General features: G+C 40.2%; 1 protein-coding gene across 1 annotated transcript; it reads left to right on the forward strand.

Annotated features, from left to right (window-relative positions):
• Positions 1-410: 410 nt before the first annotated feature.
• gas6 (growth arrest-specific 6) lies at positions 411-17,319 on the forward strand. The gene is made up of 15 exons (XM_053319561.1): positions 411-1,182; positions 1,426-1,586; positions 4,135-4,159; positions 4,270-4,332; positions 7,553-7,675; positions 8,709-8,828; positions 9,754-9,876; positions 10,968-11,089; positions 11,253-11,371; positions 12,997-13,186; positions 13,279-13,443; positions 13,527-13,695; positions 13,926-14,065; positions 14,158-14,359; positions 15,213-17,319. The coding sequence occupies exons 1-15, from the start codon at positions 1,107-1,109 to the stop codon at positions 15,362-15,364; spliced, it is 1,950 nt and encodes a 649-aa protein (XP_053175536.1). The 5' UTR covers positions 411-1,106; the 3' UTR covers positions 15,365-17,319.
• Positions 17,320-18,074: the final 755 nt, after the last annotated feature.

Raw genomic sequence — 18,074 nt, forward strand, 5'->3', positions numbered from 1 at the left:
GTGGAGCTAGTTTAATCCAATAGTTGGGCCCCTCTTCAAGGTCACCAGATAAATGTGAGGGCTTGTGAGATGATTAATGGGAGAGGAAAGAAGAGAAAACCAAGTTCTGATACACAAATTTGTTTCCAGTTTAAAAAAAAAAACGTTTTCTCTAATCTTTGATTTTTGCTGAAATATTGGATCATTTGATTATTTTTCGAAATGAAACCATGACAGAAGTTTAGAAGGATAAATCACTATTTGGTGGAGCTGTTAACTCATAGACATCTGAAATGCTTTTTGTAAGACATCTAAAGACAAAAAGGTTGAAAACCACTAGTCTCTTGTTACAATGTGTTGAATTTTAAAAGCTTGATATTTTATCCATTATGTCAAATCTTCATCTGAAAACCAACTAAAGCTGTGAAATAAATGTAGTGAAGTAGAAAGTACAATATTTCTTTCTGAAATGGAGTGGAGTGGAAGTATAAATTAGTAGCTTAAAATTGTACTCAAGTGCAGTACTTAGGCTTGTTACTTTCCACCACCCCAGTGGGCTTTAATTTAAGCTTTCTTTTTTTCCAGCCTCACCAGTGTGGTGATAGGTGCACACATGAGAAGGAGGGGAGGAGGGATGAGGAGAAGTGTCTGGAGGGCTGCATCATTACAAACTCCTGCCTGCACTTCTCACAGTGACTCCCCCTCCTGAAGCAGCAGAGGCGTGCAGTCTTTCTCCGCAGCCTGGGGACTCAGTCCGGCCAGAGAGAGGTTTCTCCACACAAGAAGAGAAGAGGGTCAAAACACATTGCATGGAGTGCAGACCGCAATGGGGACGAGCTGAACTGCAGTGAGAAGAGGACGGTCGCTTCTTTTGCCTGCATGTGAACGATATGCGTGAGAAACACACGACACTTTAGCTTGCAGCGCTCCCCGGCAGTGATTTAACATTAAAGGAAAAAAAAGAAAACGTCGGAAGTACCTGAATACCTGCAGTGTTTCGCAGTAACGTTAGCGTCGGCTCGGTGCAAACAGCAGTGACATTTATAAAGACACAGAGGGAGTAGAGAGACTACAAGACGGGACAGGAGAAAGTTTCTCCAGCTTGGCGCAGACACAGCGGTTCAACAATGCGGCTGACCCCAACAAAGTCCCTTTCATCGGCAGCCCTGCTAATCCTGCTGGCTGTCCGCTGGTCCGACAGCAGTAAGTAAACAATTACATGCTAGGCTAGGCTAGCTCGCTAAGTCCCCGTTGACATTTGTGTTGTGGCTGCTGATGATGAATGCCTCAGTTATTACCGTCATTAATACTGCTTTAGCTGGGGATGTTTCGCAACCACGCTTATGTTTTCGTCTTTTCAGGAGCCAACATATTGCCTCATTCCTAAAGTTGTGTGACCTTTCTCATGTGTTTCAGGTTAATGAGTGTATTTTTTTCTTTTCCCAGTTTCATTGTCTCCCCAAGAGGCGAACCAGTTTCTGAGCAGACACAGGAGAGCTAATCAAGTTTTCGAGGAGACGAAGCAAGGACACTTGGAGAGGGAGTGTGTGGAGGAGAGGTGCACCAAAGAGGAGGCCAGAGAAGTGTTTGAAAACGACCCGGAGACTGTAAGTAGGGTTTACAAGTTATTAATGGCACCAAAAAACACCTGTAAAAGTTGTGCGTTTTCAGTTAAGGCTGCATGCAGACCCCCCCCCCCTCCCATGTATCACCAGTGAGGCACTGCAGCAGTAGCAGAAATACTGAAGCCTCTCCACTGATAAAACACACAAATACCAAGTGAGATATTATTTCAGGCAACCGAAACCGCAGCTTTAACCACCTTGCATTTGTCATTTAACATGAAGGCTGCAAGGTTTACATTGTGTGCATATTGACTGCAGATTGGTGATGGTAATGTAACACCAGACTAATGATTCATTGTCTGTGCTGCTGTTACGCTCCAATTCGTCCGCAGCGCTGATAGCTGTCAAACTATTCCCATGTCAAAGACCGGGCATGTTTTTTGTTTGTTTCTGTGACAGACATTGAGTCAGCGTGACTAAGCTGTAGTTTATGAAATACAGTGCCAGTGAAGACACTCTTATCCTTTCACTTCCCTTCATACTCATAAATTTGGCCCTATTCACTAGAGACCTGCTTGGCTTAGGTTTCCTGCCAAATATGAGAAACACCTGGATATCTTGTCTCTATTTCACTCACACTCTGTGTCGCTGCATGTCTACACATCGCTTCTCTTTCACACACACAAATGCATGTGAAAAGAAACCCCTCTCATCGGTCTCTCTGGGACCTGATTACTTGTTTTCTACTTCATGTACCTCATGTTTTCTTCTAGAAACATGAGGGTCAGTCTTATACATCCAAATAAATCATAAATCCATCACAGTGTGTACTCAGGAATGCTTATTGCAGATTAGTGTCCATACTTCATTCATGAGTGTGCAGATCAGCCTGTCCACCCATGTGAACACATTAGCCTATTGAATATGTACTGCATGTGCTGAATATGCAAACAAGCTCAAGAACTATTAATAACCTGGTGTGTCAGAAAACGTGAGACTTGGGCTGTCAGGCCAAGAGACACATTTATTCACCGCCTGAGAATGCAGACTTTTAAGTCTTTTTGCAGACATCTTTGTGCTGTGTGTGTGTGTGTGTGTGTGTGTGTGTGTGTGTTAGTCAGTGAGACAGGTCAAAGTCTGGGATATGTATTGAGCAGTCTCTTGTCCAAATGTAATCTGTCTTGAAGTATTGGATAAATTATTGAACATTCATGCTCAAATTTTCTGAAATGCTCTCTATAGTTAAATTGATTGATAGTTTAATAACTTATCAGCAACAAGTAAACACTGATGGTTGGTTGCTTAACGTGTGAATCACGTCTCGTGAAGTTGTGACGTTGTGAGTTGTGGCGGATCATGAGCGAATGAGGCAATCAATCAATGACTCAAAGATCATTTGTGAAGATTAGCCTGGCAGAGCGACGTAGAGGCTGAGGGCGGGGGGGGTGTGGGCGTGGATTACAGCGAAGTTGAGCCAGGTTCAGAGGAGAGGGTGAAGTCAGGTGATGCTGGGGTTCAGAGGAGAGGGTTATGTCAGGTGACGTATGATATAGTTAAGTTTGCGTGAGCATGGACGCACATCTCCGGCAGAGCCCCTTTTCTTGTACTTGTAGTTTCCCACAGTGGCGTGACACAGAGCTGCACCCTCATTCATAGCTGCATTATTCATCCTGAAGAGTCCATCTCTGACTCTGCATTTTCTTTCTGCTGCAGCTCTGTAACTCTGCAGAGAGAGGGAGAGTGGGAATACTGGATACTTCAAATTATCCTTAGCAACACGCGATCTGACTCTAGTCATGATTTTTTAAAGTGTCACAACTGAGTATTATGTTGTGTGTAAGATTAGTAATAGCCCAAAAGTAGTGCTGGGGCTTCACAAGATCTTAATCGATCCTGACTGACCTTCACAAATCAGTTGTCACATCAAATCAAGGTTATAATGAAGCTTTATGTCTTGTAATATGTTCCTGGCTTCAGCAGACTTTTGTGTGATGATTGACACTTTAAAGAGACTTCATCCTGCCGCATGTAGCTCCTACTGCAGCAAAAGCTTTCCAAACCCTGTCCCCTCCACAATCTGTCTGTCCACTGGTGGATCCCCCCACATTTTGACCTACATGTGGAGGCGTACTGCAGCCAGGAAGCGGGAGGGATGCTACTACTATCAGGAATGCAGAGAATTCTCACGAAGCCCCTGGCAAAGGCCGCACCCATTACAGAGAGCACAGACACACATCTGCAGAGATTACAGAGTAATCATATTGTAATCTGTCTAGATACTTAACACACACACACATACACACACATACACACACAGGCACAGTTTTGAATGCATTTATCAAAATTAATAATTGTTTATGAGTTGCTTTTCACTCCCATGAGCTTAAACACAGAGCTCAAGTATAAAATGAAAGCAAATCCTACATGTCAAGTATTAACAGATACCAGTCCTCCAAATTTTAAGCAATTATTTAGATGAACTTGTCCTGTTTACATTTTTGTTTATACACCTACATAACTTTATCCCTCTCTCTCTCTCTTTCTCTCTCTCTCTCTCTCTCTCTCTTCTAATCTTGTTTCCCTGATTTAGGACTACTTCTTTCCCAAGTATTTAAGTAAGTTGTAATTCTGGCTAAAACCCTTCATCTATAAGAATAATACCTGTATTTTTCTGATTATATGTTTGTAATCTCTTTGCCTTTATCTTTCTTTTATTTCTGTCCAGGCTGTTTGGATAAGTTTGGAGATTCTGAAAAGAAGAAACAGGATCTGATCACATGTGTCCACAGTAAGTTTTATACCCACTCATGTGCTTAGTGACTTGACATTAGGACTGATTGATCGGTTCTTGTCCCTTGTCTTTTCTTCATGATTCATTTCTGTATTTCTTCTGTGATACTATAGTTACATGCAGAGAGGGGGTACCTATTGGCCTTTGGTATGTGGAAATATGCAAACTAAAAACTATCAAATGGTGCCTGTCTTTCTGTAACATCCCATAAATGGAAATACCGGAATGTCATAATCTGCTTTGATGCAAGTAACCCACCCACCATTATTCACAGTGAGACAGGAAACCGATGGGCAGATTTGCGGTGATAGAGAGTGATAAAGATGGTGAGAGAGACAGCCGGTGTGCTGACAGGCTGATAAAAAGAGGAAAAAAAGAGCTGCCGTATCTTTAAGTACCACGATTCTGCAGCTGAGTCATGGAAACTCCCCCGAGCTTCCTCAGCCAATAGCAGTAAAGCCGGGTTGGTTGAGGTTTGTTGTATCCTGATGCAGCAGAAATTCTGTGCTCCGCTCACGTCAGACCTTTTTTCACATCACTCCTCCACTCAGCCAGCTCACAGAGAAGCTGGTGCATTCACCCAGTGAGTGAGTGTGCGAGTATGTGACGACAGAGGGTGTGTCGCTCATTAACCAATGTGCAGCATCACTGTAGCAAAAGTGCTGCAATGTTAGTCATAGATACCTGGACTCACGACATATAGAAAATTCGGGCTACTTCAAAGTCAGACAATCAATAAGGTGTGTTGGGCTGCAATAACTGACCAGAGTTGCCAAAGAAATTCAGCACCTTTTCATCACCTTTCTGCCTCTCTGCTTTCCTACATGAAGAGTCTGTGCCTGAGTGTGATGCAGAGCAGTGATACTGCAGTGCAGCCCAACCCCACACTATGATTTTAATGTAAGCACAGAAGATAGATAGATAGATAGATTATTCCTCCATCTACTATTTCTGTGTCTGCAAACTGTGGACTCAAGTGTTTTGCATATTGTTCTGCAGAAAGATAGAATCACTAAAAACACATTTTCCTAATTGTTCACATATATATGGCATCAATTGTTGCTCCTATATATATATTCTGAAGGGGTTATCTGACAGTGTGGGTGGGCCACAGCGTGTGCTTTATTAAGTGAAATTACATTCAGACGTGCTTTTATGAGACCTGTGAAGTTTTAAGTGGAGGAAATGAGTAAAGCTACAGTGGTTACCCCCTGCCTGCTGATAGACCACATCACATCACTAACCAGCAGCCTAAGCTCAGTTGTTTGGGTTTATTCAAGACTGTGCTTCTTACGCAGGATGTAGGAATGCAATATCTAGATGTTATGATACAGATATGTTTCAGTTCACTGCAGCTGTGATGTTTGTTTCTGAAAGCGGATGTTTACTAGTCTTCAACGCTGTTTATATGTGTGTGCGGACCCTGAAGTACATAATTACACATTATTTAAACGCAAATGAAGACAGATACTGAAAATGTAGTTTTTGTGAAACATTTTAAACATTTCTTACCCTCATATTGTTCCTAAAGCAGCTGGATCCTTCTAAGCATCTCTGTAAAATGTCAACTTTCAAGTGTTTGTAAATATAAAGTGTGCGTCATTCAATCATGAACTCTATATATGTATATATGCATATGTGTGTATATATGTGTATATATATATATATAAATAATTTATTAACATTTTTTTTTACAAATGTACAAAAAGCTAGAAAAGTGTAAATGATGACCACAAATTAGTGTCTTATTTCAGGCTTAATTTATTATTGGGGTAATTTTCGCCCAATGCAATAAGATGACTTCATACATTATAAATTCAACCTCATGATCAATTTAAATAATAATGATAATAATAATAATGCATTTTATTTAAAGGTGCCTTTCAAAGCACTCAAGGTCACCTTACAAGGCACATATAACACAACAACAGTACATCAAACAATATAAATCAGGTCATATAATGAATAAATATTAATGTGACTACAAAGTGCATTAGTACAATAAATCAACAAGAATGAAGATTGCATAGTTAGTGAGAGACAGAGTATGCCACTCTGAATAGGTGCTTTTTCATGTAATGTAAAATGTATTTTTAGTTGCTCAGACAACTTACTCTCAGGTCTCTTGAGATTGCTGGTAACTTTTATTGTCTTACAAATTTATAAAAAATGTATTTTGATATTTACTCGGCTCATCCCTTTGCTGGAAGCCATGCATTTAGTTTATGTTTTGAATGAATTTCACAATTGATGTCATGTTATTTTTATTTATATATCCCAATATTGCAAATTGCTCATTTTCCTCAAAGGGCTTTTCAGTCTGCATATTACTCCTGTTATCCTTAGACCCCCCACATTCAGTATGTGTGGTCTACATTTAGTGTGTTTTGCTCTTTCTAATTGATATAGGCACTTTAAATACAAAAACAAAACTATAGCTTTACTCATCTGGAACTTGTAATTTATACTGATTGCTGCAACATCCAGCAACCACGTGTAGTTTAGTTTTATTGTCATTATTGATCTGCTGTCAGTATACAAGTGTAAAACTGCTGATATACACTGCAATCACAATAAGTGATCATGGTGTATATCAGCAGTTGACATTATGATACAGTGTTTATGCTGTATGAATTGAAATTTACAACGCATCATCCAGTGAAAAAATAGCCTCATGTGAAAGTTGTGTCTTTGTGTTGCACATGAGAGCTTATCTGTCTCCTGCCCCCCCCCCCCCCCCCCCCCCCCCCCTCTTCAATGTTTTTCCAGGCACTGTCCTTTTCTCTTTCTGAACTCCAGCATGCAACATGCCCAGACTTGTCAAAGCAGTGAAACTCCACTGCTGGGAAAAGGAAACCGTATGAGGAGAGAAAAGATTTACACATGTGCTCAATTACACAGGCTGAGAGTGAAAGTGAAGGTCTACGTTAAAAATATTTTAGAGTAAAATTGGACAAACCGTTAAATATCCATTTGATCTTGAGCCAGAGGACAGGTATGCTGGCTGGGAAGGACTGAATTAGAGCATCTATGGCAGGAGAGCTTAGCCAGCATTAGGCTATTTATATTGAACTCCTGATATGCAGAATATAAGAGATGCCCTTCCTCTGTCTGGTATACAGTTACACTCACTGTTTGAATGCAGTGCACACAGACTCAATTTTAAAGCTATAATTCCACTTCTTTCTCTGTGTCTGTCTGTTTTTCCTATAACTAGATATTCCAGACCAGTGCTCTCCTTCCCCGTGTAATGCCAAAGGTACCGTGCGCTGTGAAGACAAAAAGGGCGACTTCCTCTGTCACTGTTTTACAGGTTGGATGGGACCCAGATGTGACAAAGGTACTGTCATCACTAAGAGAGAGAGAGGGTATAAAGCTGGTCACTGTGTGTTAGAGCGTAGAGGTTAACTTTTTGCACAGTCATCCAGTGTTTGCTCCAGCATCTCTGGCAAGGAGTCCTCTGTGACCTTGACTCTGACAGCTGTCTCCTGGCCCTGCACACTGTTGATCTAGCTTTCCATCGCTTTCATGACTCATACAGTGCTTTTGTGTATCAGTGTTTATCTTCGTCTTGGTGCTGAAATCAGTTTGAACTCAAGTCTTGGTGTTTCTGTTTTGTATGTTTTATCTGTTAACATGTTTTGTTTTTAATAACCGCTCATTACTGCTGTTGTTGTTGTTGCTGCTGCTGCCTGTCATTAATGATGTGTGGCCGATGTGTCGGGTCAATATGGACTTCATGTACGGGAACTCCGGTCACAGAGTCCACAACAGGAATCCATGTGTCTCTTTGGACGCGAAAGCTAGTTACTGTGTATAAATATGAGGGAAAGGTTACATGCCTTATAAAGGAGATAGTCCAAGGATTCCACTTTTAGAGGGGAAATATAACAAATATTAAGTGTATAAACTGGAACTGGAAAACACACATAATTTGTACACACACACAGTGAGGGAGAAGGAACATGCTTCTCTGATTTATGGCACAGCTACCATTCCACACGTTTCCACTGTGACTCATCCTGCCACCTTACTGTGAGAGGAAATCAAAACAGATTCAGTTTGACTTGGTCTGAGCCTTTTCCACTTGACGACCGCACTCCTTCTAAACACTGAGCTGTACACCCGGTCATGATGACGTAGTACATCAGTTATTTCTAAGGCTTTTAACAAAATACAAATGTATAGGGCTTTTCAAGCGGTCTCAAATTTCATATTTAGAATTGGAAAAAATCTGAACTTTCAGTACAGGTTCATTTTAATACAAGTACAAGTGGAAGCTCAACAAGAGCCAAACAGTCTAATACTGTACACAGCCCATGATGATGATTTTCCTGTGCTCATGTCATGCCGTACCACCCTCCTTTTTGCAGATGTCGACGAGTGCAGCAAGAAGAACGGAGGGTGTGACCATCAGTGCAACAACACTATGGGCAGTTACCGCTGCTCCTGTCACCAAGGCTACATGTTGGAAAGACACCATATGTGTAATGGTGAGCAACAAGACATAGATGCATGTGGTCTAATGTATGAAATCACTAGCTGTAAAAGAAAAAAAAAGAAAAAAGGATCAACTATGGCAGTGGAAATCATTTCTACAGTTAGTTTGAAGTCAGAGAGTCTTTGAGGTAAAAGCCTTACACTAATGCCCAAGGCAGTGTTTTGTTCTTTCTTGCAACACTTATTTTTTTTATCTTTGTGAGTCTAAATAGAACAAACAGTTTAGTTGAGAAAAATGCAAGAAACCAAATGTAACTATTGAAACCAGTAGACACACTGGAAGGTCCAAAATGACAAACCTATGTTGTTACATACTGTATGGGTAACAAATGTCACCAGCTTTAATGTGTAGGCATTAAAATGAATTGAATCATCGTTAAAACCACATTCTGTGTTTCCACAGACATGAGATGTGCATAAAATCATGATGAAGTCAACTTGAAGTTTCCTTTAGTACAGACATTAAAAATTGTGTCTTAGATTTATTGTAATCTTAATGTAAGTAGGGTGTAGCTTCAGTGAAGTGTTGGAACAAGCAGACATTGTATGAGCTATATAGTCAATGTTGTCATACAGTGGAAAAATTGATCTAATCTTGAAGCTGCTCTGGGGGAAGTTTAATATAAAGATCTTCTTGGTTTAAGTAGTTAAACCAATCATAGCCAAAATTTAATTGCATTGGGCTTGAAGCTGGTTTTAGTTTCCCTCTCTGTAATGGAGACAAGCTCTCTGAAAAGTAAATGAAACACAAGCACTGATTGTTCCTCACTCTGTGTTTTTCTGACACATTTTAATGAGTTAACATAAGGGCAACCTCCTCAGATAACACCCCCTCAGCTCCAAGTTTTCTGGACATTTTAACTGATTATAAACCACTGGCACAGCTGATTGTTCAGTACGCTTTGATCCATCTTACAGATATCAATGAGTGTGAAGATCCAGGTGTATGTGGAACAGCACGGTGTGAGAATAAGGAGGGTGGCTATGACTGTCTGTGTGACACCGGCTATCTTTACGACAATGAAACCAAGAGCTGCGTTGGTAAGTGTGTCCACTACACACATGTACATACACTCAAAAGAACTGACTGAGAAGCTGCTTCATCCTCAGCAGGACTTGATACAGCTGTGGTCTGGGGTCAGGAAAGGAATGTAAAGACATTCAGAGAGATTCTTAATAAGTAGGTAACAGGTCACTGTCCAATCCGTCTCCATGTCTGTAAAAAACAAGTCGTCTCAGGAGCAAAATACTGATCCTGCGAGTTTCCAAAATGACTTTTTTGCATTAGTCAGTTGTGAAATCCAGAAGACATAACATAAGTTTACATGGTAGATAAGTGTGCGGGGGGGTTCTAGATAAATCTGTAAATAGTGTTTCAAACATGCAGTGATCTAAAAAACAGTCTCAAGGGCACCACCAAGCCAAACATCCAAGTAGCTTTAGACATCAATAAAAATGCAGTTATTTAGTTAGGTAAGAGCTCAAGATATACAATTCTGACCTTGGATTTGTTAAAAAAATTTGATCCCATGTTTTCCCCTAAAGTCGCTGTAAGGGGCATTAAGCAACAGCTCAAAAACTGCTTTTATACACAAGGAATGAATTGATAAAGCCAAAAATAGCAGTCATGGTACAATAATATGATAAGATAATATAATCACAACATGAGATTTGTTGGCAACAACAAGAAAAAAAATAGTTCACAGACTTAAACTGTAGTCATTAATCACTCATGTTATTCCCCGTTTTTCTCTTGAGTGGAAACCAGACTTTTCATAACCTCAGTGTCCCCCCTCAGAGAATTAACATTTATTATAGCCAACCTTGTCCTGGCCATGTAAGGTTATATATGAAGTTGGGAGATACAACCAAGTCAACGTCAAAGACCACTTGACTCAAGTGTTGTTTGCATTCCTTGACATGTTGACAGGAAAGACATCCGATTTTTACTTTAGGTCTCATGCAACTGATTTTTTTAGATCCTTTTGAAAGTTAAAGTTTTAAGAAAATCCTCCACTGATGGGACTCTTATTTCACGATAACTTCATGAACTCACGGGTTCTCTGTAACACTTCATACACTGTTTTCATCAGTCCTCTTTAATTTCTTCGACCTGCTCTGTCACTTGTCAGATGTGGATGAGTGTGAGGCAGGAGTGTGTGCAGAGGAGTGTCTGAACACTCCGGGGAGTTTCCGTTGTTACTGTGATGGTCGTCAGGGCATGAAGCTGGGCCAGGACCTCCGGAGCTGTAAGGTGAAACACATTAATTGTGACAGATATTACTGACCCATTTCATAGTCCAGCCTTGTTGTGAAATGTGATCTCTATTCCAGATATTTAAACCATCTTAAATGAGTCAAGTTGCAGCTTGTCTGGTTCTCATGTTAAGATGTGTTATCTGTCTGTCTTCCTTCAGCCTATAACTCCCTGCGTATCACCATCTCTGAAGAGGAACTCACGCTCTCTTTACCTGGGCCGCATGTTCAGCGGTGTGCCAGTGGTGAGGCTGCGCTTCCGCAGGAGGATTCAGACTGGGTGAGAATTATAATTAATTAGAGTTACAGCAATTGCAATTGTCTTAGGTGATTGTAAGTTCTGATTTTTCAAAAGTCTGATCTGGACCTTTCTATGAGCTGTAATAAACAGCACACAACTAACTTTTCTTTAATGGAAAATTCAGGTCTTCACAATTTTTTTTTTAAAACTACTTGATTAACTTTTAAGTTCATTAAAGTCAAGTAATATACAAATGTAATATTTGGAGAGTTAGCCAGAAGTTAGCTTGCTCGGCCAGCAGAAGTCTCTAGTGTGCATGCTCTGCCCATAGAGCATCACAGTACAAATTCATCCGACCAGTGCAGGAATGTCAAACTTGTCACCTGATTTAAAAACTCTGGTATAATGTGAAATACAGAGAGATTTATCTCGTTGTGACAGGCTGAATCAGCATTGTGTGAACTTGTTTGGTAAGAGCTTGTATGTGATGGATGTTCGTTTATATGTAAAAGTTCCGCACTGCAGGTTTAAATATGAAATAAATAGAAACAGCAGCAGTATTAACATCTGAGCCACTAAGTTGATTTTAAACCAAATATTAATCTCAGACTTCCTTAAAAGGTTAAATCACCCGGTTTCAGGTAAACTGCTTGTATACAGTTGAACATGTCTAGGTTTGTAAACTCTGCTATAAATTCTTTTGTCCCATCTTGAGCAGATCTGAGATTTTTAAGTCCCTGTCGGAGCGCTGCATGTTGGTGGTCGTGATGACAATGTGTGAAATGTTTCCAGTAAATAAAACTTAATGCTTAAACAAGTGAAAAACTGCAGCAGAGGGGCTGTTATGTTACCAGTCAACCGCAAGTCTCTGCTACAGTTAATTTAATTTGGTTTTAGTGCGTGTGTGTGTGTGTGTGTGTGTGTGTGTGCGCGCGTGTGTGTGTATGTGTGTGGCTGTGACATTACTGTCTCTGCCGCTGTGTGCCAAATGTGAACTGTTGTTCGGTGCATGCAAATAAATGGACCAGAACAGAATCAGATATATGAGACTGATCGGACAGTCACTGGTCATGGCTGATCAGCTGAAAACTGGCTGACTTGAAACTCAACTCTGCAGGTTCTGGTTATTGAAATGTACAATTTTTATATGGCAGTTAGTCATTTAAGGAATGTGAGTGTTATATTTCTGCCAGACTAGGAAAAACATTTAGCTACCTTCCCTGCCTGCATGTGGTATTTGAGCCACTTTTTTCTACACCCAATTGCAAAATGCAGAAATGCCTCACTTAAATTGAGAGATTTAATTTGAAAGTATTGAGTGACCAAGCATAATTTAAGATTTGAGCTACAATCAAATGTTTTTAATGAGACAGTTTGTAGTGAAGTGAAAGAGCAGTAAATAAACTGGTTGTCTGAATGTCTTTTACCAAATAGTCAAACTCTGTGAAGTTAATTAATTAATTAATAAAAAAATAATATTAGCCAGGATGAAAATGCCACTTTTAGATTGTTAAAACTATTTTGGTCACAAAATATTTTCACTTCTATCATTTCATCCACTTCTTCTCCCCTCTCTTTGTTCCCTTACTTATTCAAACACACATATTTATACACACACTCCTCTCATCTCTTCGACCTTTCTCCACTTCTTCTTTCTTTTCTAGCTTTTCAGCAGAGTTTGACTTCCGCACCTATGATCCTGAGGGGGTCATCTTCTTTGCTGGAGGTCACTTGAACAGCTCCTGGATTGTGCTCGCAATGCATCATGGGAAGTTGGAGTTGCAGCTGAAGTACGGCACAGTCAGCAGAATCACCAGCAGCGGACCTATCGTCAATGATGGCCAGTGGAGAAAGGTTAGCAGTCTGTCAACATTAACTACAAAAAATACCTCTAAAGAATAGTCTTTCTGATTGAAACGGGCCTCTTCGACATCTTTTCTGACCAGATTTCGGTTGAGGAGCAGGGCCGGAGTCTCGTGATAAAGATCGACAGAGAGGCCGTCATGAAGATCGCAGTTAACGGAGATCTGTTCACACTAAAGAAGGGTATGCATGAGCTCAACCTCACCGTGGGAGGAGTCCCTTTCAAAGAGGACGGCCTCGTCAATCAGGTGTGTGTCTGAATGTGTGTGTGTGTGTTTTCTTGAAAATGAATATTCTGTACGCATTTCTTAACTGTTGCTGTTGTTTGTAGGTGAACCCCCGTCTGGATGGCTGTATGAAGGAGTGGCGCTGGTTGACGGGCGAAGATACGTCGATACAAGAAACCATTCGATCCAACGACAACATGCAGTGTTTCAGCAGTGAAGATCCAGGAGCGTATTTCCCAGGCACCGGCTTCGCCCTCTTCAACATCAGCTATGGTACAGTGTGTGTATGTGTGTGAGTGTGTTATGACTAGCATGTCCGCTAGGTTGCATAACCTAATCTAATTGCTTCTTCCTGAAGTATTTAGTCAATGTTTAATGTGTTTGGGTGAATGTGAGTTTGTTTCCATCTTCACCAACACTTTTGTCAACAGTTTGCTTCATCTCTGTTTGTTGATAAAGTTCATGACCTGCTGTTCACGCTCTTCCTGTTCTCCTCACCTCAGATTCACAGAACCTGAGCGTCCAGTTGACCCTGCGTCCAACTTCTGCCATTGGTGTGCTGTTTGCACTTGTTCACCAAGACAGCGTCCCTCTCTCCATCGCTCTGGCCAACTATCATCCTGGTACTGATGAGTGGCGAGACGTGAGTTATATTAAAGCTCAACCCGGATGTATAAAATTGTCACCTCGTCGTTTGTCTGAAAGTCTGAAAACTTATCTTCTATGTGTTTTCAGTTTGTTCTAGTGTCAATTGGTGATGTCATCATTGCCAGCTCTCCGGCACCGCTGTGTGATGGCGACAGTCATGTGATCCAGATGACGATCTCAGGAAACCAGACCCAGCTGCTGGTCGATGGCCAGCCTGGACGTAGTGAAGATGCAGAAGTTTCAACTGACCTGCTGACTCAGTCCAGCACCTTCATAGGAGGGCTACCTGGTGAGGGCCCACAGATTTATACACAAATTGTGCAACAAATTATTTACACTGATTTTATTTTGACGAGATGAAGGATTTTATTTACACAGTATGGAGGAAAAGGTGCTTAAACATACATAAATTCATCTTGCGTCATAAATGATCAATAGTTACAGCTGAGGAGCTTTGGAATTTATATTTTCCAACCAATACAGGCATGAAAGTAATGCAGAAAATCTTTACTCAAAATTTTTTTAAAAAGGGGGGTACTGTAAAAATCAGCTGATATACTGTTATCAGATTTGTTTACACTCTCCAATTTTGTTATTAGATAAAAAAAATCCAGCATCAATTGGCGAGAATAGACCAAAAAGTATTTTTCACATGTAGATTTTTAAATCACACAAGTCTTTGGTGTATTCTTGAGTTGATTTAAACTATTTTGCCTGATCTATAAACCTGCTTAGCCTCCTTTTTGTTCTTTCTGTGACTGTGCAAACTACAGCATCCTTGTCAACAGTAAATAATCTCACCCTGTGAATGAGTAATAATTTATACCATTTACTTTGTACATTTTCTTGTACTGTATATGGCCAATCATATTAATGATCTACAGCAGTTTCTTCAGTAGTGAACTGGCAGCTGAGTAAATAATTCAAGATAACAGCTAAAAACAGGTTCTGCATTTCCATTGTAGATTTTGTGCCTTTGCATGAATAGTTTATAAATGCCTTCATGTGTATTTGGTAAATAAGTGTTTAAGTGTTTATACATGTTTGCTGAGTCTGACAGATTCAGTATCGTACAGTTTGCACACTGATGGTTTACTCAGAGATAAAACACATCACATCATGTTCTCTGCTTCTTCCCTCAGATGTTCCTCTCGTGTCCACACTGGTGTCGGCGCACTACAGCGGCTGCATGGAGGTCAGTGTTAACGGACGTTCTCTGGACCTGGACCAGGCCATCCACAAACACAACGATATCCGCTCACACTCCTGCCCCCTGCTGGACTCTCACCAGTGACCAGCGCAACAGTCTGCCAAAATAGATCTATTAGCAGTTGATTGAGGCAATGGGGATGGTTTCCAACATATTTATAAAAACAAAGCTGCAGTGGGGAGATGTATTAGATTGCAATGAGGGAAAAAAAAATCCTAGACCAGGTATTGTGATCAAGCTGGAGCATTAGCCCATGATCACCCTGTCCTTTTACTGTGATGACACTGCTGCCTAGAGGCATTTGCAGGGACTTTCACTGTATTTTCAGTATGTGACTCAGTAAAATATTTAGTTAGCCAATGAGCAACATCCCCTGTACCAGGCAGATAGAAGATATGGGAATAAATGCTGCACAACATTGCCTCAAAAACTGCCCATGTATATCACAGCCTTGTAAGCCCACAAGAACAAACAGGGCCTTATCCAGATCAATGTCAAATGGTTGGTCTTGGGTCAGCCTACTACGCCTGGCATCCTGTGCTTAAATGCAGATCTGACTTGAACTTGGTAGGCAGTGTGACTCTTGCTGCATAAACTCAGCTGATAGAGCTGCAGTCATGCTGCTTACATCCAGTTCACCAAAGGCCCACGTTCACAAAGCTTTTAATAGTCAACTGATAATGTGTAATCTGATTCAGATGACATCTAAAATGAAAGAAAGGGGACCAGTTGTCCTACATTAGCTACCCCACTCAGAGAAAATGTATGAACAGGTGCTCAGATATTTTTGTTAGGTGCACAATAGCTTAGGGGTTGATTGGGGTGACCCTTAACAAGCTTAACCCTGCCCTCACGACTACAACTCTGCTTTTGTGAAGGGCAGGGTTCAGTATTAGGCACAACTTTGTGTTCAGTAGGAAACTTTGCACATTGTTGCAGGTAGAAATGGACTGCGACGTGGAGCTATTTTCTTGATTTCCTCTCTACTAAAGCAGCACTCCATGTCTGCCTACAACCTTAAAAATCTACCATGTGCCTACCAAGAACAACCAACCCAAACTTCCCAACAGCTTCCCCCCAAACAGGTGAATCATTTCACAAAGTTGCAGTACTGTATCACAGAAACAAAGCCAACTGTTCTCTAAATGATATCATTGCAGTTAATATCGATAACTATGCATTTCCACCTGTGCATTTAGGAGAATTGCAGTCTTTGAACGAGCTGACTGACACCCTGAGTCCCATTAAACTTCAATCACTAACTCCCGTCACAAAGGCCCCGTCTTTGCCTCAGAATCACCCACTTACAGTTAATACCTGCCGTATACCAATCTGAGGATAATAGATAAGTCACAGAAACACGGGGACAGGAAGGGGCCCTGTCCATTGAGGAGAGAAACAGCACTGCATCGATCGCACCATACAAGCTACTGAGAGTAAAAAGAGTGCGCTGTAATATACTGAATATGTAAATAATGTGATTGTACAATGCTTTATAGACAACATAAAACAAACACTACCTTACGCTCACCAAGGTTATCCGCACATCTAAGTTGATCCAAAGTCAAACAGTTAATTTGAGTCTTTAGACTCCACCTGCTTCTTAAAAAAGTCTCAAGGGGATTGAGAGCAAAAGCCAGGGATCAAAATAAACCTTTAGGGACTCACTTTTTAATTTTGACTTAATAGGTGCTGAGCAAATAAAAAAACTATAAAAACAAAGAATGTCGGAGGAGCATTGTGATTGAGAATGCCAAAAGTGCTCCAGTGTTATTTTACTTCCCTCCGTATTTGATCATTTTTTAGTTTTCTGATGAATGAATGCAAGAATATAGAGCTTGACGAGTTATTGTTTTTTTATCATATGTGTTGTATATTGAACTCCTTTTAGTTTTTATTTTTCACTTTAACTGCCAGTATGTGTACAATGCTGAGAGACGTCTGCCTTTTGAGTTTTAACTTCCTTCAACAGTGAAAATCCTATTTAAAAACAAAATAAAAGCAGTTGTATGAACAAAATAGAGTAAAATTGTATTTTCAAAAAAAACTTGTGTGTTGTGTTATTGTACCATGTTTCCCATTCATGCCACGTGTGAATGTTCTATGATGAGCTTTTTTAGGAGCTTTCGACTCTCTCATGGCCTTTTTCGGCAGAGTGAATTTTATGTCTCAACAAAACGTCGGTCACATGAAAACAAGAGGTTGTATATGACAGGAGACGTTACCATACTCACCAGTTAGTTAAAGTTGAGCTTTTGATTTTTGATAGGTCAAAACATAATTTAACATTGATGCTACTGATTTAGTATTGCTACTGTTATGGTTATTACTGATTTACATTATTGAACAACTGAAAAACACGTAACGTATTTGCTAAGTAGCCAGTGATGAAACAGTGTATCAGTAGTGATAGCAGAGAAGAATAAAGTCAGTAATGTACATCATACAGCAATAGATACTTTTGCTAAGTGGTAGCTGTAACAAGTGTAATTAGCACAATATGTGTATTGAATTGAGCAGGGAAAACTTTTATTGCTTATTAATTTAACTTTTTATTTGTAAGAGAAAAAAGTGCTCTTTCAAAAGGTACAGTTATGCTTTAAGGTCAAACAATACAATGACATCACTTGGTACTTGTAGTAAAAGTAATACTAGTGAAACTTTAAAACATGGGGTTTTGTGAAAGCCCTTACTCCACATACAGTGTTTATATGTATTAGTGAATGTATGCATTTCTCATAGGTGCTTCTTTAACACATAAATGTATTTCATTGCAGCAGCTAGAGCATCCCAT

Source organism: Scomber japonicus, chromosome 1 (genome assembly GCF_027409825.1).
Source record: "Scomber japonicus isolate fScoJap1 chromosome 1, fScoJap1.pri, whole genome shotgun sequence".
Lineage (NCBI taxonomy): Eukaryota > Metazoa > Chordata > Actinopteri > Scombriformes > Scombridae > Scomber > Scomber japonicus.